This window comes from Branchiostoma lanceolatum, chromosome 9, assembly GCF_035083965.1.
Source record: "Branchiostoma lanceolatum isolate klBraLanc5 chromosome 9, klBraLanc5.hap2, whole genome shotgun sequence".
NCBI classification, from domain to species: Eukaryota; Metazoa; Chordata; class Leptocardii; order Amphioxiformes; family Branchiostomatidae; genus Branchiostoma; species Branchiostoma lanceolatum.
The window spans coordinates 20915048-20934224 of record NC_089730.1 but is presented as its reverse complement, the minus strand read 5'-3'; the positions used below and the strand labels follow the sequence as shown (position 1 = coordinate 20934224).

Here is a 19177-nt window from a genome sequence, read left to right as displayed (position 1 = left end):
CCAATGCATTTTACTATTCCTATCATTAGTAACTTTCCAGGTACGTGTAACTTTCAGTCTGTGCAATGTTTGTGTGTTTGTTTGCGTGTGTGTGTGCGTGTGTGTGTGTGTGTGTGTGTGTGTGTGTGTGTGTGTGTGTGTGTGTGTGTAAGCATGTATGCAGCAGTATTACACCGGCAGTGCTGCTATTTTAGTCTATGGGGCGGTGTTGTAGGGGGGTGGCATAGTAGCATGTACAAAGAGGCAAATACCACCATCTCTAATTTTCTTGTCTGCCATATCGTCCCGCGGATACCCTGGAGTTGTACGTCACCTACCCAGACTATATCATCACGGACTCGGCTCTGGGCTCAAGCACGTACGACTGTATCTACGTCTTTGACGGGTCTCCCGTCCCTTACCGTAGAGTGTACATGACCGTACCGGGCGACAGGTCAGCTTCTCATTTTATTTTGCATAGTTCATCAAGGAATTACTGAAAGTGACAGTCACGAAGATTTATTTTTGTTATTGCAATTTACCAGATTTTTAAAGGATTGACAAAACAGTTTAATGTCACCTTTTCAAGATGTCAACCCAGAACCAGACTGTACGGTTTGATCCACTCACCGGAAAGGAGTTTTTTCGATAAGTGTGATGGGTTCTTTTACGCACCAAGATGTGGCTCTCCACTAACACGGGATCTCCATTTAAAGTCCTTTCGGGAGGCGTCCCTAGCCGAAGCTAGGTACTCATTTTCAGCTGAGTGAGGTGAAGATAAATAGTGATTGCTTGATAACATATATAAGCAGCATAAAATAAAAGAACATATTGATCGAGTATACTTGTATTTATTTAAAACTGATCACATACATAATCTATTGTGTGTTCCGTACAGGGATTGGTCCCCTGAAGACTGGCCTTGGGTCCCGTTTGCAAATTATGACCAGCTGAACTTTGAGAGAACTGAAGGAGTTGTGAAATACGCCTTTAGTAACGTAAAGGTAGGGAAAATGTTTTCTTTCAGAGCAGAAACATTTTTCATTGTATTTATAGCTTAAATGCATCACGTATACTATGTTTTGCACCAGGCATAAGTATATTTATATTGTTTACCTAAACTTGCATCAAATGATATGTATGGTACACTATCATTGTGAACATTGAGGATGACAGAAACACAAGTACACAAGACAGACAGACAGACAGACAGACAGATAGATAGACAGACGGACAGACAGAAGACAGACAGACAGACAGACAGACAGACAGACAGACAGACAGAGACAGATAACTCTCAAACAAATCTTGTAACTTTGTGGAATTCCAGGTTGGAGAGGAGAATGCTGACCAGAACACCGTGCGATGTAAAATACAAATTGTACAGTTGACGACAAAACTTTCAGTAACAGGTAAGAGCAGTCCTAGCGGCAGATCATAGAACTGCACCTGTGTAGTCTCCACCAGCTAGACTTCCTATGGTCGGGGATACAAAAGAATGGAATTCAGACAAATAAGGTCAATAATTTGCTAGAGGAGCAGGTTAGAAATTGTTTATTGTTTAAACTTTACAATGCTTCATTAGTACACGCACATGATACTTCACTACTCTTCCTAATCCTTTTGAGAAATGATCCATTTGAACCCAAAATAGATTATGTGGTACTGAAAACTTCATATTTTCATATCCAGTCAAGTTCATTACATATCAAGAAAATTTCCGTTGTTCTCCAGCGTGTCCCATCGGGCGGTTCGGGCGGTTCTGTGCGGAGCGCTGCCAGTGTTTTAACGGGGCCTCATGCCACAGCTTCAACGGAGCGTGCAGGTGCACCCCTGGCTGGGAGGGAAGGAACTGCACCACAGGTGGGTACTGCATTGAAAGCGGAAAAAAGATTCCGAAAACTATCTCCAAGACGCCATACACTTAAAATTTCCCTGTAATTTCGCCAGTCTATCCTGTAACGTTGGTAATCCGTTCTACCTACTAGTAACGTTAATGTAACATTTTCTCTTTTCTCAGTACACCCAGAGGTACGCATCAGTCCTTCAGCCAGCGAACTGACAGACTTGCGGTACGGACAGGAATTGCAACTCACATGCACGACCTACAATTTCGACGTCATGAACATCACGTGGTCCTTTCAGAGTGACGTTTCTGTCGACTTGCTTAATGCTACAAGTAGCAACAAGTAAGACCTCTGTAGTGGAATCGTCCTGATCGTTATCACAAAATATATAATGAAACATGATATGACAGGAAACTACACTACGATGATATCGATCCACACATTTTGCAGCTATGACACCTGAAAATAAAAATTTATCATCAACTTTGCATACTTTGGATACTTCACCAAGCCCATTAGCTAACATACAAGATTTGTAAGCAGTTAATCTTCCAGGACACAAAACATACAAGCATTAGAACTGTTTTTGAATATCAAACTGTTATATTTGAACATTACATCAAGCTTAATATGAATAGACCTCTTTCCAGTTACGGCGGCCATTTTGAATTTCCCAGGGTCAGCTGGGGGTCATGCACCAAAGTGAGGCTCAGGGTGGGTCGGGATAAGCCGGCCTATTGATATAACATAGGTATTCCATCCTTGGTGGCACATTTTGCGCCTCTAATGGGAAATGCTGCGGTACATGTACCTGGCATGTGTAGAAAATATTGTTGTGAACATTTCGACTTGATTTGGGCTAAATTATAATTCAAATTCAAAATGGCCGCCGTAACTGGAAAGAGGTCTATTTCAGAAGCTCACACCTTTTCCTTCCTGCGTTGGCAGCTCTTCTGTTCTGCGCATCAACCTGGCCTGAGGACGAAGTTCACGTGACCTGTGTGGGTCATGCCAACAACGGAGCAATGATCGGCTACACTGACACAGTGGAGATACCAATAGGTACAGATTCTGATATCAATAACTATCTCTGGTACGCTTGTCCTTACGTTCGCCAAATGACGGCTAATAGTTGCAGGACGTGATAAGAGTATGGGGCCGCAGCACCTGGCATGAACACTTAGGCAAGCACACAAGCTAACTCTCATTTACTCCCTCACCTATTTACTCACTCCCCGTATTCATTCATTCATTCGTTCATTCACTCATTCAATCCCCCACTTCTCCCACTAACTCACTCCTTGACACGCTGATTCACTCTCTAATTCACTCACTCACTCATTCATTCATTCACTAACTCGCATATTCACTCACTCACTCACTCACTCACTCACTCACTCACTCACTCACTCACTCATGCTCATCAAGATATTGTGTTGAAATCTTCTAGTTTGCGAGGATAATTATTGGGGTGAGGTCTGTGACCGGGTCTGCAACTGTACCGAACTGGAGACCTGTAACCGGACCCTGGGCTGCGTCTGTGATCAGGGCGACGCGTGTCCGGGTGAGTTACATTTGTTCATCATACCCAGTAAAAGATTACAGAAGCAACCGCTATATAGAGAGAATCTGCAGATTCAATGTACAAGGAAATATTTCTGGTCTTCGTTAATAATAATTTTTATGTTTAATCTGTATTATATTTTCAGTATTCGATTTTTTGTTAGATAGTTGTTTATTATGTTTGTTCTATTATTCATTATACTTTTGTTCGTTTTTTATTATAGCATTCTTGTAATCGATATTTGTTAAGTTAAAAGGAGAAGGGCTTCTATAAGCCTTGCAGGCTTCTTTCCTCCTCCTGCACATTTTCATTGTACTTTTAATTAATTCATTATTGTTTTCTGTTTTTATGTGCGAATAAATAAAACATAAAACAAACAAGGATATTCAATCTGTTCCTTTGAATGAGTGCAACAAATAGTGGACTACGGTGAGCCTACAGCCAAAAAAACGTCCCGTCCTAAGGACCGGTAGACTTTACAGGTGCACGCGATGATGATGTACAACAAAGACCATATTTCGAATCCTATTTATCTATCATATATAGTTGCTAATAGGAATATATTTGCCATGTAACCAAGTTGCCCTATAACTACCTCTGCCAATAGCTTTCGAATCGCACGTAAATAAACATATAGTGATCAATACCCACATTTTCAAGAAAAGCATGATGTTTAACAGATCTTGAAGACCCAGAGTCCACCCTCCTGGCCATCAGCCTGTCTGCAGCAAAGGCAAACTAAGCAATTCTATTGTTGCACCCACAATTAAAGTCATGTGTAAGTGCACATGGTGATCACTGTCCGCCATCTATAATCCTTTCCAGAGCCCGAAGAGCCAGACTCCACCCTCCTGGCCATCAGCTTGTCTGCAGCCGGGTTGATTCTCCTCCTGCTCGGCGCCATCTTCCTGCTCCACAGGCACAACAACAGGCTGCGGGTCGGAAACATCGACGATCCGGAAGTCTTCCAACTCGGACAGAACCTGAAGGTACGTCATGACAAGGAAATGGCCAGATTTTTTTTTTAATATTTACTATGGAGTAGATGATGAAACAATCTGATAGGTTAAGATTCTTTAGCTAGAAATGAAGGAAACTAACTAAACCGACACCTTTTTTCCAGGCCGTGATGCCGCTTGCAGCAGGCTCCTCGTCAGGCAGTATCGACATGGAGCTGCTGAAGGAACGGGAGATCCACAGGAGCAGGCTGCAGCTCGGACAGCTCCTGGGAGAGGGCGCTTTTGGACGTGTCGTCAAGGCAACGCTGACGCAACCAGAGGAAGAAGATGAAGTGGTAGCAATCAAGAAACTGAAAGGTAAATCTACTGTGGTTGCTAATTGAAGTTTACATGGTGCTATCCATTTCAGTAGATTAAAAACGGTTATTCGATCATAAGCCGGTATACTTTTGTGATTTGAATTTACTACATTTTCGAAAAAGACGGGTATGTAAAAAAAATGCAAGCCTTTTGTTTGGCCTGGTTTAATATTTTTGATTTTCATGCTTGAAGTTGAATGTTTTTCCAGACGCCGAAGACCCCCGGTCCAGACAAGCCCTTCTGAGGGAAACCTGCGTCATGTTGTTGTGTGGTAACCATGACAACGTCATCGGGCTGAAAGGAATCTGTTTTAGAGACGGTCAGTTCGAGTCTTTGGCTCATAGTGTTTTTTCCGCAGTAGTGCAAAATCTATTTTTGATCTGCGAAAATTTTCGTACATTGAACTGTGTTAATGTGTAGGTTGGGTTCTAAAACCTCAAAATATTAGGCAGACTACAAAGGTTATTTGTAGGGAGTGCTGCACCTTCTACGACTCACGATTTAGATCATTTTAGACCTTTATGAATTACATTGATGGACAGACAGGCAGCATATTTTAAGAGCACAATAGATTCGATTATAAAAACATTTGGACCAAACTAAAAATAGTTACACATCGACCTTACGATAAATGCCGTCCACGGTTAATCCTGGTCTGTTTTCCTGCAGGGCCGCTCCAACTGGTGCTGGAATATGCCGAACACGGGAGTCTCCTTCACCTGCTGTGGACGTTACGTGCGGAGTCCAAACTCAACAGGACCGTTCTGGTCAACAAACGGCACATCTTCGAGAACATGATGGTGGAAGTGTGCTGCGGTCTGGAGCACCTTGCAAGCAGAAGGGTGAGAAACGCTTAAAGACCTTTCTACTGTCCCCTCTTTCAGAGTCGCTACTCAAGCTTAGATAAGACGTTTGTTACCTGAGCATCACCATCACTTAAACCTAAGGATTTCCTATCTCAGTTTTCGACATCATCTTTTTCAAGTAATTGATACCGAAAACTACCGAAAAAGATTCGATAGCTGATGAGTTGCCCAAATTCTGCCTGTACGCAGTTGGTTCACCGAGACATCGCGGCCCGGAACATCCTGATCTGTGGGAAGGGAACCGCCAAGATCGCGGACTTCGGGCTGGCCCGGGACACGTACGCTGTGGGGTACCATCGGCAGGACAGGGTAGGTCGGACGCATGTCACAGTCATACAGAAGAATCTTTAATATCACTGTGTGTTTAGAGGACAAAGTGATTATAGACAAATCAGAATCAGATTCTATTCATCTAAAGATCCTACAGTCTTGTAAAGAATCGATGCCAGGTTAAGATAGAGAATAAAGAAATGTACGTAGCTTCCTTATGCAGTTGGTATGCATTCAATGCGTGAGTATAGACTTATTGCATAGGTTTCTTTTTTCGTCCACTCCAGGGCACCGACCTCCTGCCGCTGAAGTGGATGGCGCCGGAGGGACTGAAGAACGAGGCTAGGTTCACCCACAAGAGTGATGTGTGAGTTTTTAATGGTCTCTTTAAAGACAAGACGCGTAGTGAAAACAAATATTCTACTATTCTACAAGACAGAACTAGTGCAGTACTCACCACTCTTCCCCATTTTTAGAATGGCATTTTTATTTTCCAGCTGGTCCTTTGGGGTTCTGTTGTGGGAAGTTGCGCAGCTGGGCCGCACGCCGTACCCTGGGATGGAGGGGGCAGACAGAATATATGATGCTCTGCAAAATCACCGCAGACTCCTCAGGCCACAACTGTGTACAGAAGAAAGGTACGTACGCGCCTCGAATTTTTCTGCTGGCTTAAGTCCACACAGAGCTAAACCTTAAAATCTATCTGTTGTTAGAAAGAAACACTGCAAATCTAATTTTCAACTTTAGCTCTAACAAAAATCGACGGGTACCTTAGACCCTCTCCTGACGTCACGCATTTCGGAAAGTCGCTTATCGAATGTGAGTGGGTCCTTAGAGTAGCCGAGAAAAATAAACGCTCGGTCAGAAAGGTGTGATTTGGAAAGGTCATGGTGTTGGATGAATAATGACTGTCCCTCTGTCCCCTGTTCCTCGCCCAGATACCAGCTGATGCTGCAGTGCTGGAAGTTTGACGAGAAGACCAGGCCGGACGCCACGACTGTCAGACAACAACTGGAGGCTGACCCTAATGTGAGATATTTCTACAAACAAACAAACAAACAAACAAACAAACAAACAGTAGAATAAAAAAGATCTAGGATGGCTCTTGACTTGCTTTGATGTTAGTCATAATTTGCTTAGAAGTTGTTGCGTTATCAGTCATCGTTGCTACAATGTTTATTTTCTTTGGTCATGATTATCAGGAATGTTGCTACATAACCAGTCATTGGTACTATAATGTTCTTGATTTCTTTTTCTTTTCTTTAATCAGGGCTTCTTCTACTTCCACGCACCTGTCGCAGCGATCGTTCCACCGGTCACGCCGGTATGAGACGACGTTTGCCATCAGGACCAAGTCGTCAGTCCGAATGAGTCCAAAATACTCCACGGGAATTAACGAACTGATATGTCTGACCTATATAACAGTCATGTTGTACAAGATATTGCTGGTCATCTTGTCGTTAATTAATGATATAGAGTATCATTGTCTGGCACATGTGTGTAATGTATTACTGTGCCAGCTGAATGTTGTTCATTCCAAAGTTTTCATGTAACAACGTTAAAGGCATATTATCTATGTTATTTCTGCACATGTACCAGTTATCTAGAATCAGAAACTCTGGACAGATTATGTATGTAAAATGTTAAGCGCTGGAACAAATTTGTATGCTAAAACAATAGCTTAGTCTACTACATGTAGTAAGTATATTACAACGTTGTTATCATGCTGTCGGAACGGCAAATAGTGTTGATAATTTTCTATTCATGTATCCGTCTTTGGTATGAGACCTGTGTATCTATTCAGTAAAATTTATTCTACGTATAGAAAATATGGTTACATTTCTATACAGATCTAGCTCTCTTTCTGACATATTATCATTCGTCTCGGTTTATTGACTTGATACGTATTGTCTGGCCAAACTTGGCGCCATCAATCTCATTTGGAAAACCAGGGAATAAATTTATGAAGTAAACAAGGCTCAAAACTTAGTTCATTGCAACATTCCGTTTTCTATTTGCTTGACAATTTTCAAACAATCGGACGGAGGATGCATCTCAGCTGATGGAACAAAAAAGTTCATCACAGAATTAATTTTCCTTGGACATGTCGACTCTGACTGACAGCCTCTTGCAGCCATACTTGGAGAAGATCGGCCTTTCTCCAGGGTAGAACTGCATTTCATCAACTATTCGCCGCGCCGTTTCCATGGCAATCGCTTGCCCATTTGTAGCGAGCTCCATTTCAGCACACTTCAAAACATGTTCCCTCTCCAGGGGCAGAAAAGGCACGAAGTAACGATCTAAATTGGGACTTTTCCCGCCAAAAACTCCCGGCCAGTTGCACCGTGTTCTGCCCAAGTTCACGGCCTTAAAGGAAACGTCATTATTTGAGGGCGGGGCCGTTACCATGGTAACGTGATTGACAGCAGCATGGCCTTCTGGGATGTTAAGAAGCTCAACAGCAGCAGCAGCAACTGTTTTGCGAGATTCACTGGATGCAAAATTATTTGCAGAAGATTCGTGACTGTCGGTGTCAACTTGTTCAAGCTGTCTAACGAGGTCATGTATCTCTTCTTCTCTGATGCTCTCTCTGGATCGACCTTTGCTTAACTGTTCTATCACATGATTACTCATAGTCACAGATAGTTCTCCCGTACTGGAGATGAAGATGTACATAGCGTCTGACGTGTCTTCCTCGAGCGCCAACAGAAGTCCCTCGGCTAACTCGGGATAAACTTTCTCCATCTCGTCGAACACGAACAGATGCTGCCGGTTGCTATTTGAGACGTTCCCTCGGATCCAGTCGCGGATCTGCTCCCGGTACAGCTGTGCTTCCTCGGCGTGTGGGAAGTGGTGGGGAATAATAAACTCGTGCGCTCTGACTCCGCAACTCCGGGACAGGAACTTGGACACAATTCTACTCAAGAAAGTCTTCCCAACACCTGACGGACCGCAGAAAGACATCACCAAAGGTGCGGTGCCGTGCGTTCTCGCCAGATGCCCAGACAGCGCTTCTAGAACGACTCTCTTTGCGATGTGCTGTCCGAAAAGTCTTCGATTCAGCTCTTCTTCTAGAGCTGAGATACTACAGTGTTTCCCATCGGTGATCTTTCCATACTGATAAAGCTGAACGGCAAGAACCGTTGCAGCACAGATGATCAGCACTACAAATAGCAAAACGATAGAACATCTCAAACTACATCTCATTGGCTTCTTGAGATTCTCCACCTTTGATTTCTCTTCAGTGGCTGTTTGTTTGTTGTCGGTGTATGGAGGAGAGTTGGCTTCTGGGTAACCCAACTTCCTGTGACGTAGGGTCTTCTTCTTTGCGGGAGGCGTGGACAGGTTTCTGCCAGGTTTAGGGGACGACCTGATCGGAGAATCTGGGATGGAAACATGAGCGAAACAGAATGCATGGAACTGGTAAATATCATCATCATCAGGTCGTGACAAGTTCACTTGTAAATATGAATGACCATAGCACTCTACTTGCAACATCGCACTTTGCTTTATCACCTAAAACATGACTTAACACTTACACATATTTTCAAGCTGAGTTTTTTTTAGACAATTTTCAATAAAGGATTTCTATAAATGTTCACTTATTTACCACTTACTTTGGCAATAATAACTAGCATCTACATTTGGATTATATCATTTCATGAACCACGTGGATTCGTGTACAAAATCTAAAGCAAAAACAACTACACTTCAGTCGGCCAGTAATTAAGTTGAAAAACTCAATGTGTTGAAATAAAGCGGGAACTTGACATTGACAGTCTGTAGACTCACCCGACACGGGAGTTAGCAGCGGACGGGGCACGGGGATGGTTCCGTATCTACCGGCATGTTTAGATCCAGGCGACATGGCGGGAAGGGACAGGCACTTAGGCGACATTCCCGGCCTGCCCTGTACATGTGTGTCCCGTGTACCCATAGGTGACGTCAGAGCCATATCCACAGGTGACGTCAGAGCAGTCCCGGAGCTGCGGCTCCTCTTGAGAGGAAGCGAGGCAGGCTGGGTAGACAAGAGGTTGGGCGTAGAAAACGCTTCTGACTCGTTACCAGACGCATAAGGAGACCACTGACGGAGGTTAATCTGTCTATCAGGGAATGAGGTTAAAGCGGTGCTATAGGCTGGTGCTTTTGAGATTGGACTTTGGTGAGTGAGTAGAGGGGAGATAGGAGGGGGAGACGATTTTCTGGTGCCTTTGGCAACATTAGGAATGTGTGCATGTGTGTGAAGGGCTGGGGACCTGAAATAAGCAGGGACGGAGAGTGTTTTTCTGAGTGGAAAAGCTCCATCTTGTGGCACTTGGTGTCTCCAGGCTGCACTGTTGGCCCCTGACGAAGGCTGGAGGGAACCAGGGACGGCGCTCTGTGCGGACCAAGACTGAGTGGCCGACACTACCTGGAATTCCGAGTGGAAAGAAAACAATTTCAACATTTAAAAACAATTTTTCCAACATTGTTCGACAGAACACACATTAGTAATACAACACACATTTGTAATACCACCTCCTTGGTAATACACTCAAGTATTAAATTTCACATGTGTCACCTGTACTCAATTAGGTACCGGTCCTTAGCCCGGGACCTCAACTCCCCCCCCCCCCCCCCCTACTTTGCCCCTGAAGGGGCTATTTTGGGGTATCATATGTAGATGTAGATGAAATGAAATAGAAATAAAACCTCACCTGTTGCAGTAATGCCTTATTTGGAAGTTGTTTTGTTTTGTAGGAGTCCTTTCCGGTTATACCATGAGACGTCGGCTGATGGCGATTGTTGTTTAGCTTCATTTCTAGTCGTTCCTTCTTCTGTAACACAAAGTTACATGCTGAAAGAACACGGCATATGCACACAAGGGTATGTGCTTTTTAGGCATACACTTGTCACTTGAATCTGTCAGAAACTTTAGTATTCTGTAACATAAACATGATAGAATAATCTCCAGTTCAACACTCAAATATTTCCGGTTCGTGTGCTACCGAATTCCAGCTCATACCGTAGTATCTTAAACCATTTCTACCTTCTCAAACTTTTCGAACTACAGCCGGCTTTTTATTCAAGCTTGCCTACTACCAAAGGTGCCCACTTAACTCACCTGAAGAGTTTTATACGAATGAATGACTTTGCGGTGACGAAATCTCACTTCCGCGCCGCCATTTTAAATCCCGTGACCTGACCTCTCACCTTTCCCCCCGGACCAACATGGCGGACCCCCTGGCTCTGTTCGCAGGCGACGGTAGCGACTCTGACAGCGACTCTAGCGACAACGGTGACGAGCAGGCCGCCAGAAACGCACAGAAAACAGAAGCGAAGAAACCAGAGAGCAAGCCTGCCAACGCGCTGCCGGACCCGCTGTCCCTGCTCGCGGCGACGGGCCGGCCGAGCTTCCTGGACCGCCCGCACGAGAGGGGCATCGACTGGGAGAGGCGAACCGTCAAGGCCCCGGAACCGGTGAGGACGGGGGTTGGAGTTACATATATGTATAATATAGGGAAGTCGATTGTTGCTTTAGCTTACCTGTGTGTGTGTGTGTGTGTGTGTGTAACTGTGGTGTGTGTGTGTGTGTGACTGTGTATGTGTGTGTATGTGTGTGAGACTGTGTATGTATGTATGTGTGTTTGTGTGCATGTGTGTGTGTTTGTGTGTGATTGAATGTGTGTGGATGTGCGTGTGTGTGTTACTGTGGTGTCACATTGTCTGACTGTGCGTTACTGTGCATATGTATCTGCTTCTGCAAGGCAGTATGGGTAAAGGGGTGAAGTCTGCCATCTCAGATAGCCTAATGTTTTGTTTATTGTCACCATGACCTTTCAAATTCTCCCCGTCCCAGCCCCCTGATGAGGAGTATGTGCCGTACTCCTACCGTGCGAAGGGTTCGTCCGCTCTTCCCGCGGTCTCGTCCCACACCAGGCCAGAGTCCTACGAACCCGCCCCGCCCGCAGAGGTAATGTAGCCTGGGTGCCATGCTTAGTACTGTAAATGCAGAAATGTTCTCGGTGGTTTTATGTTCGCGATTTTGCGGCGACCGTTTCACTGCAAACTTACTAGTAAAGCCACCGCAAACATTTTTGTCCAATACTGTAGCAGTATGTGAGTCTACTGCTGCCGTGAACTTAAAACCACCGCAAACACTCCATTTTCGCCTTAGCGTGAAACAAAACCATGTGAACATAAATGCATTTACCGTAATTGCTGGCTCAATCTTTTCACTTGCTAATTATAACCACAAATCACTTGCTTGTTGTAACTCTTTGTACCAGTACGAACCGGAGTCACTGGTGAACATTCAATCTCTCATTCATTCATTCATTCATTCATTCACTCATTTATTCGCTCATCCGTTCCCTCCTTCTATCTTCAGGACCCAACATCAGAAGGAGACAGGATTCAGAAGGAGATGCGGGCGTGGAACTCGCTGTACCAGTACGAGCCCGACTCGCTGGTGAACGTGAGTGAAGAAGACAAGGCCGTGGCGAAGCTGATTGCGGAGGAGGCTGTTCTGGAGAACATGGAGCTGAACGCTGCGCAGAAACGGGCCGCAGAGGAGGACAGAGGTTTGTTTATTATTTTACATAGGGAAAATCATGACGCCAGCTGGCGATTTTCAATGAGCCCTGGGGGAAAACCCCCGAACAAAAGTATCAAACTCAATCAAATTCTGTATGTCCATCTGTCTGTGTGTGTTTCTGTACATGTGTGTGTATCTGTACATGTGCAAATGAGTGTCTGGGTGTATGAAATTGTGAACATGCATCTACTAGTATGTTCAAATGTGCGTGTGCAAATGTCTGTCTGTGTGTATCTGTATGTGTGTTTCTGTTCACGTGTCTGTGCAAAGGAGTATCTGTAGTGTGTGTATAACACGTGTCTGTTTGTGAAAATGCATGTCTGTGTGTTTGCAAATGAGTCTGTGTTTCTGTGTACAAATGTTTATGCCTGTCTAGGGTTGTGTCTGTATGTGTGTGTACCTCTGGAGTATGATAATAAAAATCATCTATGATGACAACATTATTCAAAATGACACTTTTTCTCCTTCTTCCATCCTTCCTCCAGAAGCAGGGGCCTCCAACAAGAAGCTGAAATCTGAGTCGTTCCGTCATAAGGAGAAGCGGAAACGTGACCTGGGGATGGCCAACAGGGAGAAAAGTTACGTAGAGGAGGAGAAGAGAATTCTGAGACAGAGCTTCGGGGATACGTGACATTTTAACAAACTCACAGACTTCTAGATCTGTAGAACAACCACTGTTGAAGAAAATACTGAGACAGAGTTTCGGGGATACGTAACATTTTAACAAACCGACAGACTTCTAGCTTTGGGGACACGTAACATCTTAACAAACTGACAGACTTCTAGATCTGTAAAACAACCACTGCTGAAGGGAATAGGCGGACAGAGCTTCAGGGACACGTGACAGTTTAACAAACTGACAGACTTCCAAAACAACCACTTCTAGCTTTGGAAACATATAATACTATACCCAACTGACAGACTTCTAGATCTGTAAAACAACTACTGCTGAAGAAAATACTGAGACAGAGTTTCGGGGACACATAACATTTTAACGACAGACTTCTATACTTAAGTTCTAAAACAACCACTTCTAGCTTTGGAAACATATAATACTTTACCCAACTGACAGACTTCTAGATCTGTAAAACAACTACTGCTGAAGAAAATACTGAGACAGAGTTTTGGGACACGTGACATTTTGACGAACTGACAGATTTGTGTAAAATCACCACTTCTAGCTTAGAGGACATGCAGCATTTTAACAAACTGACAGACTTCTAGATCTGTAGAACAACCACTTCTAGCTTTGGGGACATCTTTAGTAATATTTTACTGAATCGACAGCCTTCTGTAAAAGGATCGCTCTGGAAGAGAATACTCTGACAGATCTTTGATGACATTTGAAGAAACTGACAGACTTATGTAAAACTAGAGTTCCACGAACACATATCTTCGCCGAATAATCAGGGAATTATACCAATAGTCAAGAGACTTGAAGTTTGGTGGCCTCTCCTGTCTCCTGTGCACCTCACGTTGGTAACATAATTTACCGGGCTCGTTAGTCCTGACTCCTGCTGGACACAACAAACCAGTGCCTCAGAAACGCGTGTGGTAGCTGAAACATCGATTCTTTGAATGATTCCCTTAGCCATCAGATCATTGGTGGAGGAATCTCTAATTTCTTCCATGGTCACCCAAGACGTGTTGCCAAGGAAGGACAATTTCTCGGTGACGGCAGTTCCCCTCCCGGGCGGTAGGTAGCGATGATAGGGTGGGAGGAATTCCGAACTTTGACCTCGTATGAAGACTAAATTGGAAGACAAGTTCGTTGTTGCGTTCTTTAGGTGGCTGAATGAAGTAGTGTTTCCTTATCTGAGGTACGACGTCAGGACCATCTGGTTGACGATAGTCCCTCACAGGGCCTGACCTTTCCTGTGTTTGTTGATTTAGTTCCGTCCCAGCGGGAGAGTAGTTTGGACGGTGGTAGTGAGATCACCAGAGAGCATCAATCTAGTTTACACAGGCCTGCTGACAAGCAGGTGTTGTCATTGAATATAGGTCAACAAAAGGTATTTAAACGCAATCATAAACAAGCCTATTTCACCACTTAATTAGACCCTGATTACAATTTCATACGTCTATATTTGTTAATCATTACCTCAATAACCTACCTGTCCAAAGCAATGCAAATTCATCAAACCCTACCCGAGTTATTCACCTCCAAAGGTAACATCAAAAAAGCCCACTGCAGTTCTAAGCAAGCCACTAGGGGGTCTAAACTTACATCAGTTACTACCTGCCCCAAGAGCTGTACACCACTTTAAAATCATTACCATAGCACTTGCATGAAATTTTACTACAAGCTTTTGGCGGATTGATAAACTTTCCTCATTTATTATGCAAATTATCGTCTTATTTGCATGACAAGTATTCAATTATGTAAAGCATCACCGAAACTATCCACATGCCATAGATTATGATAATACGTCAATCCCTGCTGAAGTTATTCGTCTCCAAAGGTATTAACAAAAACCCCAACTGCAGTTCCAAACGAGCAGCTAGGGGGCCATAATTCACACCACTCACTTGCCGTCCCAGAAGCTATATACTACCTAAAAATCATGAACCTGACGCCTCCAGAAAATTTGGCCTCAAACGTTGAAGCTCCGCTGCAGTACCTCATATACCCGCTATGAGGCCCATTATCGAACTTGACCTTCCTCTTTGACACCCCTAACTATCCACTAAATATCACGCACAACCGTCAACAGCTCCTTGAGTTATGCTGGCGACATACAAACTCTCACACACACAAAGCCTACTGCAGTACTGTAGGAAAGCGCCAGATGAATCATTTTTAAACTTGACCTCCGTTTTCACAATCTCTTCCTACCTACCAAAAATCATTGAGATTCATCAACGTTTCCGTCACTTTTTTTGCCTACATACAAACACAGAAAAATTAAAAGTCCGCTGCAGTACTGTTGGAAAACGCCAGGTAAACGATTTTTGAACTTGACCTTCCTTTGCACAACCACTACACACCTACCAAATATCATGAAGATCTATTAAAGGTTTCCCGAGTTATGCTCTTGACATACATACAGACCCACACAACATCCGGCTCAACCGAAAACATAATCTACTCCGAGTTCCTCGGCGTAGATAATAAACTCTTCTAAGAAAGACTTTGGAGAAATTTTTAACACCCACTTCTGACAGATCTTTGGTGACACGTAACATTTTAACAAACTGACAGACTTATGTAGAATCATCACTTCTAGCTTCAAGGACACATTATCAGCAATTTACTGAACTGACAGGCTTCTAGATCTGTAAAACAACCGTTTCTAGTTTTTGGGACATGTAATATTTCAAGGAACTAAAAGACTTCTGTATAACATCCACTGCTGAAGACAATACTCCGACAGAGCTTCGGGGACACATAACATTTTAAGAAGGCGTTTTACTGAACTCAGAAATTTGTAAAACAACCACTTCTGACAGAGCTTCAGGGACACTTTCACAAACTAATAGACTTATGTAGAACCACCACTTCTAATTTGAGGACACGTTTTACCGAACTGAGAGACTTCTAGATCTGTAAAATAACCATCTCTAGTTTTGGAGACACATAACATTTTACCAAACTGACAGGTTTTTGTAAAATAAACTCTTTTAACTTTTTGGACATGTAACAGTATGTTTTACTGTCATGTGCTCATAGACATTTGTAAAATAAACCACTTCTGAAGAGAATACTTCAACAGAGTTTTGTGTACACGTAACATTTCAATGAACTAACAACTGACACGCCTCTGTAAAATGAGTACAAAATTAAGGTGGACCATACTTTAGCATAGCTTAAAGTCTCTGACTAAACACATGGTAGAATTGCAACTTGAGGGACACACATGTACAAGACTTTAGTGTTGTTACAGGACTGAGGGACTTTTGTAAAACAGGCAATATTCAGAAAGGTGGATATTTCAATACTGATTTTTTAGTATACATGTACAATCATGTACACTTTACAGTATTCTATTAGGATGTGCTTGACTTTTAATAACCTTTGGTATGAAGTTTGTATTTGTTACAGGGTTAGGTAGCAGATTTAACTTCCATTTATAATCGTTTACTCATCGACCACACTCAAAAGGGAGCAAGAGAATATAAGAGAATTATGTTGACACATTATGTTTTTTTTGAACTGTAGAAGACTTCTGGTGAACATTGATAATCAAGCACTATTAAACAGAGGTTACTTAAGTATTGTGAAATTTTTGTATTCATGTGAAAACTAGATGTATTGTAGTCCTGTACACATTGTATTTCACTGTTGTACCCTTGAGAAAGTTTGTAAAAATAAAGTGTTAAAAGTACATGTATATGTGTTCATTCCTTTACATAATCACAATACAGCTTTCCATGCTGTAAGTGTACATACATAAATACGTCACTTCAATTCATCTTGTTGTAAACAGGTTCAAGCACCACTTACTGACCAGTCTAACTGCACTCCAGATCTTTAAGCCTTGTGGTAAATGCATTGGGTTTGTGTGCTGGCAGCCCAGGTTTGATTCCAAGGAGCCAGGAGACTGTACTAGTGTGACTCACATTTATGTCAAGAGTCTTACCCCAGGTTATTAATCACCACATCTTAAGTTACAAGAATGTTCCCTTCAACTTGTTGGAAAGTGAGAAAAACAGACTGTAAGGAAAACAAATGCTGGTCTAAACTGGATTTGTGCGCAGTAGAAAAGTCGCACAGGTCACATCTGAATGGTTTTCCGTCAGTATGTGTTTTCAGATGTCTTGACAGGTGTTGCCTCTTAGCTGTCCTGTACCCACACTCCTCACAAATGTAGGGTTTCTCACCGGTATGCCTCATTTTGTGTCTGTCCAACTGTTGTCCATGTTTTGAGGCAAAGTCACTGGTGACTAGACACATTGTTCTGGTGACTAGACACATTTAAAATATTTCTCTCCTGAACGTTTTTTCATTGTGTACAGTTAAGGAAGACCTTTTGGCTATCCTGTATCCATACTAATCTCACACATCTAGCTATAGGCCTATAGCTAGGGTTTGTCTCTGGTGTGTTAAACCATGTGTCAATATAAAGTGCTTGATTTTGCTGCATAATAGTCACAATTATGGTCACACTTGTGCAGGGTTTCTCATCACTTTTGTTCTATAATGTGTTCTCCTGTGTTTCGCTAGGTTAGACCCGTCGGCCATCCTGAACCCACACTCCTCGCACATGTAGGGCTTCTCGCCAGTGTGTGTCCTCATGTGCACAGCCAGGTCTGTCTTGTAAGCAGTTCTGAACTCGCACTCACTGCAGGCAAACGGTTTCACACCAGTGTGCGTTCGCATGTGTCGCTCTAAACGGTGCTTCCATTGCGTAGAATAGTCGCACTGCTCACATTTGAAGGGCGTTTTACCTGTATGTCCAATCATATGCCTGGATAGAGTAGACCTGTAAGCTGTCCTGTATCCACACTCCCCACACATGTAGGGTTTGTCGCCTGTGTGTTGACTCATATGCGGGTCTAAACTGGATTTATGTGCAGTCGAAAAGTCACACTGGTCGCATCTGAATGGTTTTTCGTCAGTATGTGTTTTCAGATGTCTTGACAGGTGTTGCCTCTTAGCTGTCCTGTACCCACACTCCTCACAAATGTAGGGTTTCTCACCGGTATGCTTCATTTTGTGTCTGTCTAACTGTTGTTCATGTTTTGAGGCAAAGTCACACTGGTCACACTTGTAAGGTTTTCTATCTGTATGTCTAAAGACATGTTTGTTTAAATCACTCTTTTGTGCAAAAGAATAGTCACACTGGTCGCATTTGTAGGGTTTCTCGCCTGTGTGTCTCCTTATATGTACGGTTAGGTTAGACCTGGCAGCCGTTCTGTACCCACACTCCTCACACATGTAGGGTTTGTCAGACTTCAGAGTAGAGTTCACACCAGGCGTTTCCTCCCTCAGACTGTCCTGCTGTCCTCCCATGGCTGTTGTTAGGTTCTCTCTGCTGTTTGTCTCGTTCCCAGGATAGTCTGCGGACAGGTGTGCGACAGGGAACCCACAGGCTGCCTCCTGCATTCCTACATGGGGGTATCAAGGGAGGAGGAAATATCTAAGTAAGTTGATCTGACTTGAAGATTGTCATTCTCATAGATATGACTACAGATGCTGTAGGGTTGATGTGAATTAGGATATTTCAAGGTGGTCAACATTGAGCGACAGATGCCATATAATATACATAACAGGGCTCGAAATACTGTGTGCATGCTGTGTGCCTTGGGTAACACACACATAATTTACAAGGCCTTAGACTGCCCACACAAGCCTGGAATGACAGTCCAGTAATTAATGGATGAGCGGCCTCAACTGGAAGAGATCTTCCTAGCTGGCTGTATGGGTCTACTCTACTCTACAAATTAATACTAGTAGTGTTCATAACTTGTCACGACCTGGTGATGATGATGATGGTGTTCATAACGTTACCGCCCCCCTCCCCCATGACACATTTTATAAACATAAATTTTCCCCACAAACACCCCTATAATCGGACCGTTTTCCTGAACATAAGCACGAATAATGAAGTGAAACAGTGGATGAATTTCTAACCTGTCAGTTTCTGATGTTGTTTCATAGATTGAAATGCTGGAAATGCCGACAATCGCGACGAATTCGGGGGAAAATGTCTCGGAATGCCGTCGAACAACAAACTAACAGATCAGTCTATTTTGGTCAGGGAGGAATATTCATTCTTTAAAATTTTATCTAAGATAAGTTTTCATACCAAAGA

At 43.2% G+C, this 19177-nt stretch overlaps 4 protein-coding genes and 1 long non-coding RNA gene across 7 annotated transcripts; 3 read left to right on the top strand and 2 right to left on the bottom strand.

Moving 5' to 3' along the window:
- Nucleotides 1-291: 291 nt before the first annotated feature.
- On the top strand, nucleotides 292-2162 carry LOC136441700 (uncharacterized). Its single transcript, XR_010756914.1, has 4 exons — nucleotides 292-983; nucleotides 1310-1391; nucleotides 1714-1842; nucleotides 2000-2162. It is a non-coding gene; the product is annotated as an uncharacterized lncRNA (long non-coding RNA).
- Nucleotides 2163-4213: 2051 nt separating this feature from the next.
- LOC136442415 (fibroblast growth factor receptor homolog 1-like) lies at nucleotides 4214-8141 on the top strand. The gene is made up of 9 exons (XM_066439256.1): nucleotides 4214-4379; nucleotides 4514-4706; nucleotides 4918-5028; nucleotides 5379-5551; nucleotides 5765-5884; nucleotides 6133-6212; nucleotides 6343-6483; nucleotides 6784-6874; nucleotides 7116-8141. Exons 2-9 carry the CDS (start codon nucleotides 4520-4522, stop codon nucleotides 7173-7175), a joined length of 963 nt encoding a protein of 320 aa, XP_066295353.1. The 5' UTR covers nucleotides 4214-4379; nucleotides 4514-4519; the 3' UTR covers nucleotides 7176-8141.
- Nucleotides 7934-10769, bottom strand: LOC136442702 (uncharacterized). The gene is made up of 3 exons (XM_066439645.1): nucleotides 10543-10769; nucleotides 9638-10256; nucleotides 7934-9228 (listed from the first exon to the last, which is right to left on the bottom strand). Exons 1-3 carry the CDS (start codon nucleotides 10642-10644, stop codon nucleotides 7934-7936), a joined length of 2016 nt encoding a protein of 671 aa, XP_066295742.1. The 5' UTR covers nucleotides 10645-10769.
- A 200-nt stretch (nucleotides 10770-10969) lies between these two features.
- LOC136442321 (UPF0690 protein C1orf52 homolog) lies at nucleotides 10970-13777 on the top strand. 3 transcript variants are annotated; one of them, XM_066439112.1, is made up of 5 exons: nucleotides 10982-11305; nucleotides 11685-11798; nucleotides 12216-12408; nucleotides 12908-13051; nucleotides 13408-13775. In XM_066439112.1, coding segments are annotated over exons 1-5 (702 nt in total). In that variant the 5' UTR covers nucleotides 10982-11056; the 3' UTR covers nucleotides 13410-13775. The 3 variants fall into 3 exon arrangements, with proteins under 3 accessions (XP_066295210.1, XP_066295209.1, XP_066295208.1); XM_066439113.1 differs by having other exon boundaries at nucleotides 10970-11305; nucleotides 12911-13777; XM_066439111.1 differs by having other exon boundaries at nucleotides 12908-13777.
- Nucleotides 13778-16549: 2772 nt separating this feature from the next.
- Nucleotides 16550-19121, bottom strand: LOC136442312 (zinc finger protein 93-like). Its single transcript, XM_066439099.1, has 2 exons — nucleotides 18997-19121; nucleotides 16550-18470 (listed from the first exon to the last, which is right to left on the bottom strand). The coding sequence occupies exons 1-2, from the start codon at nucleotides 19019-19021 to the stop codon at nucleotides 17524-17526; spliced, it is 972 nt and encodes a 323-aa protein (XP_066295196.1). The 5' UTR covers nucleotides 19022-19121; the 3' UTR covers nucleotides 16550-17523.
- Between the last annotated feature and the right edge of the window lie 56 nt (nucleotides 19122-19177).

Excerpts from the sequence above, each read along its gene's own strand:
- LOC136442415 (XM_066439256.1), top strand. The coding sequence starts at position 4,520 with ATGCCGCTTGCAGCAGGCTCCTCGTCAGGCAGTATCGACATGGAGCTG. Across the intron at positions 5,552-5,764 it reads AGCACCTTGCAAGCAGAAGG|TTGGTTCACCGAGACATCGC; the intron begins GTGAGAAACGCT and ends GCCTGTACGCAG. Across the intron at positions 5,885-6,132 it reads GGTACCATCGGCAGGACAGG|GGCACCGACCTCCTGCCGCT; the intron begins GTAGGTCGGACG and ends CGTCCACTCCAG.
- LOC136442702 (XM_066439645.1), bottom strand. The coding sequence starts at position 10,644 with ATGAAGCTAAACAACAATCGCCATCAGCCGACGTCTCATGGTATAACC. Across the intron at positions 10,257-10,542 it reads ATAAGGCATTACTGCAACAG|GTAGTGTCGGCCACTCAGTC; the intron begins GTGAGGTTTTAT and ends TCGGAATTCCAG. Across the intron at positions 9,229-9,637 it reads GCTGCTAACTCCCGTGTCGG|ATTCTCCGATCAGGTCGTCC; the intron begins GTGAGTCTACAG and ends TTTCCATCCCAG.
- LOC136442321 (XM_066439111.1), top strand. The coding sequence starts at position 11,057 with ATGGCGGACCCCCTGGCTCTGTTCGCAGGCGACGGTAGCGACTCTGAC. Across the intron at positions 11,799-12,215 it reads AACCCGCCCCGCCCGCAGAG|GACCCAACATCAGAAGGAGA; the intron begins GTAATGTAGCCT and ends TTCTATCTTCAG. Across the intron at positions 12,409-12,907 it reads GGCCGCAGAGGAGGACAGAG|AAGCAGGGGCCTCCAACAAG; the intron begins GTTTGTTTATTA and ends TCCTTCCTCCAG.
- LOC136442312 (XM_066439099.1), bottom strand. The coding sequence starts at position 19,021 with ATGAAACAACATCAGAAACTGACAG. Across the intron at positions 18,471-18,996 it reads ACAACATCAGAAACTGACAG|GAATGCAGGAGGCAGCCTGT; the intron begins GTTAGAAATTCA and ends ACCCCCATGTAG.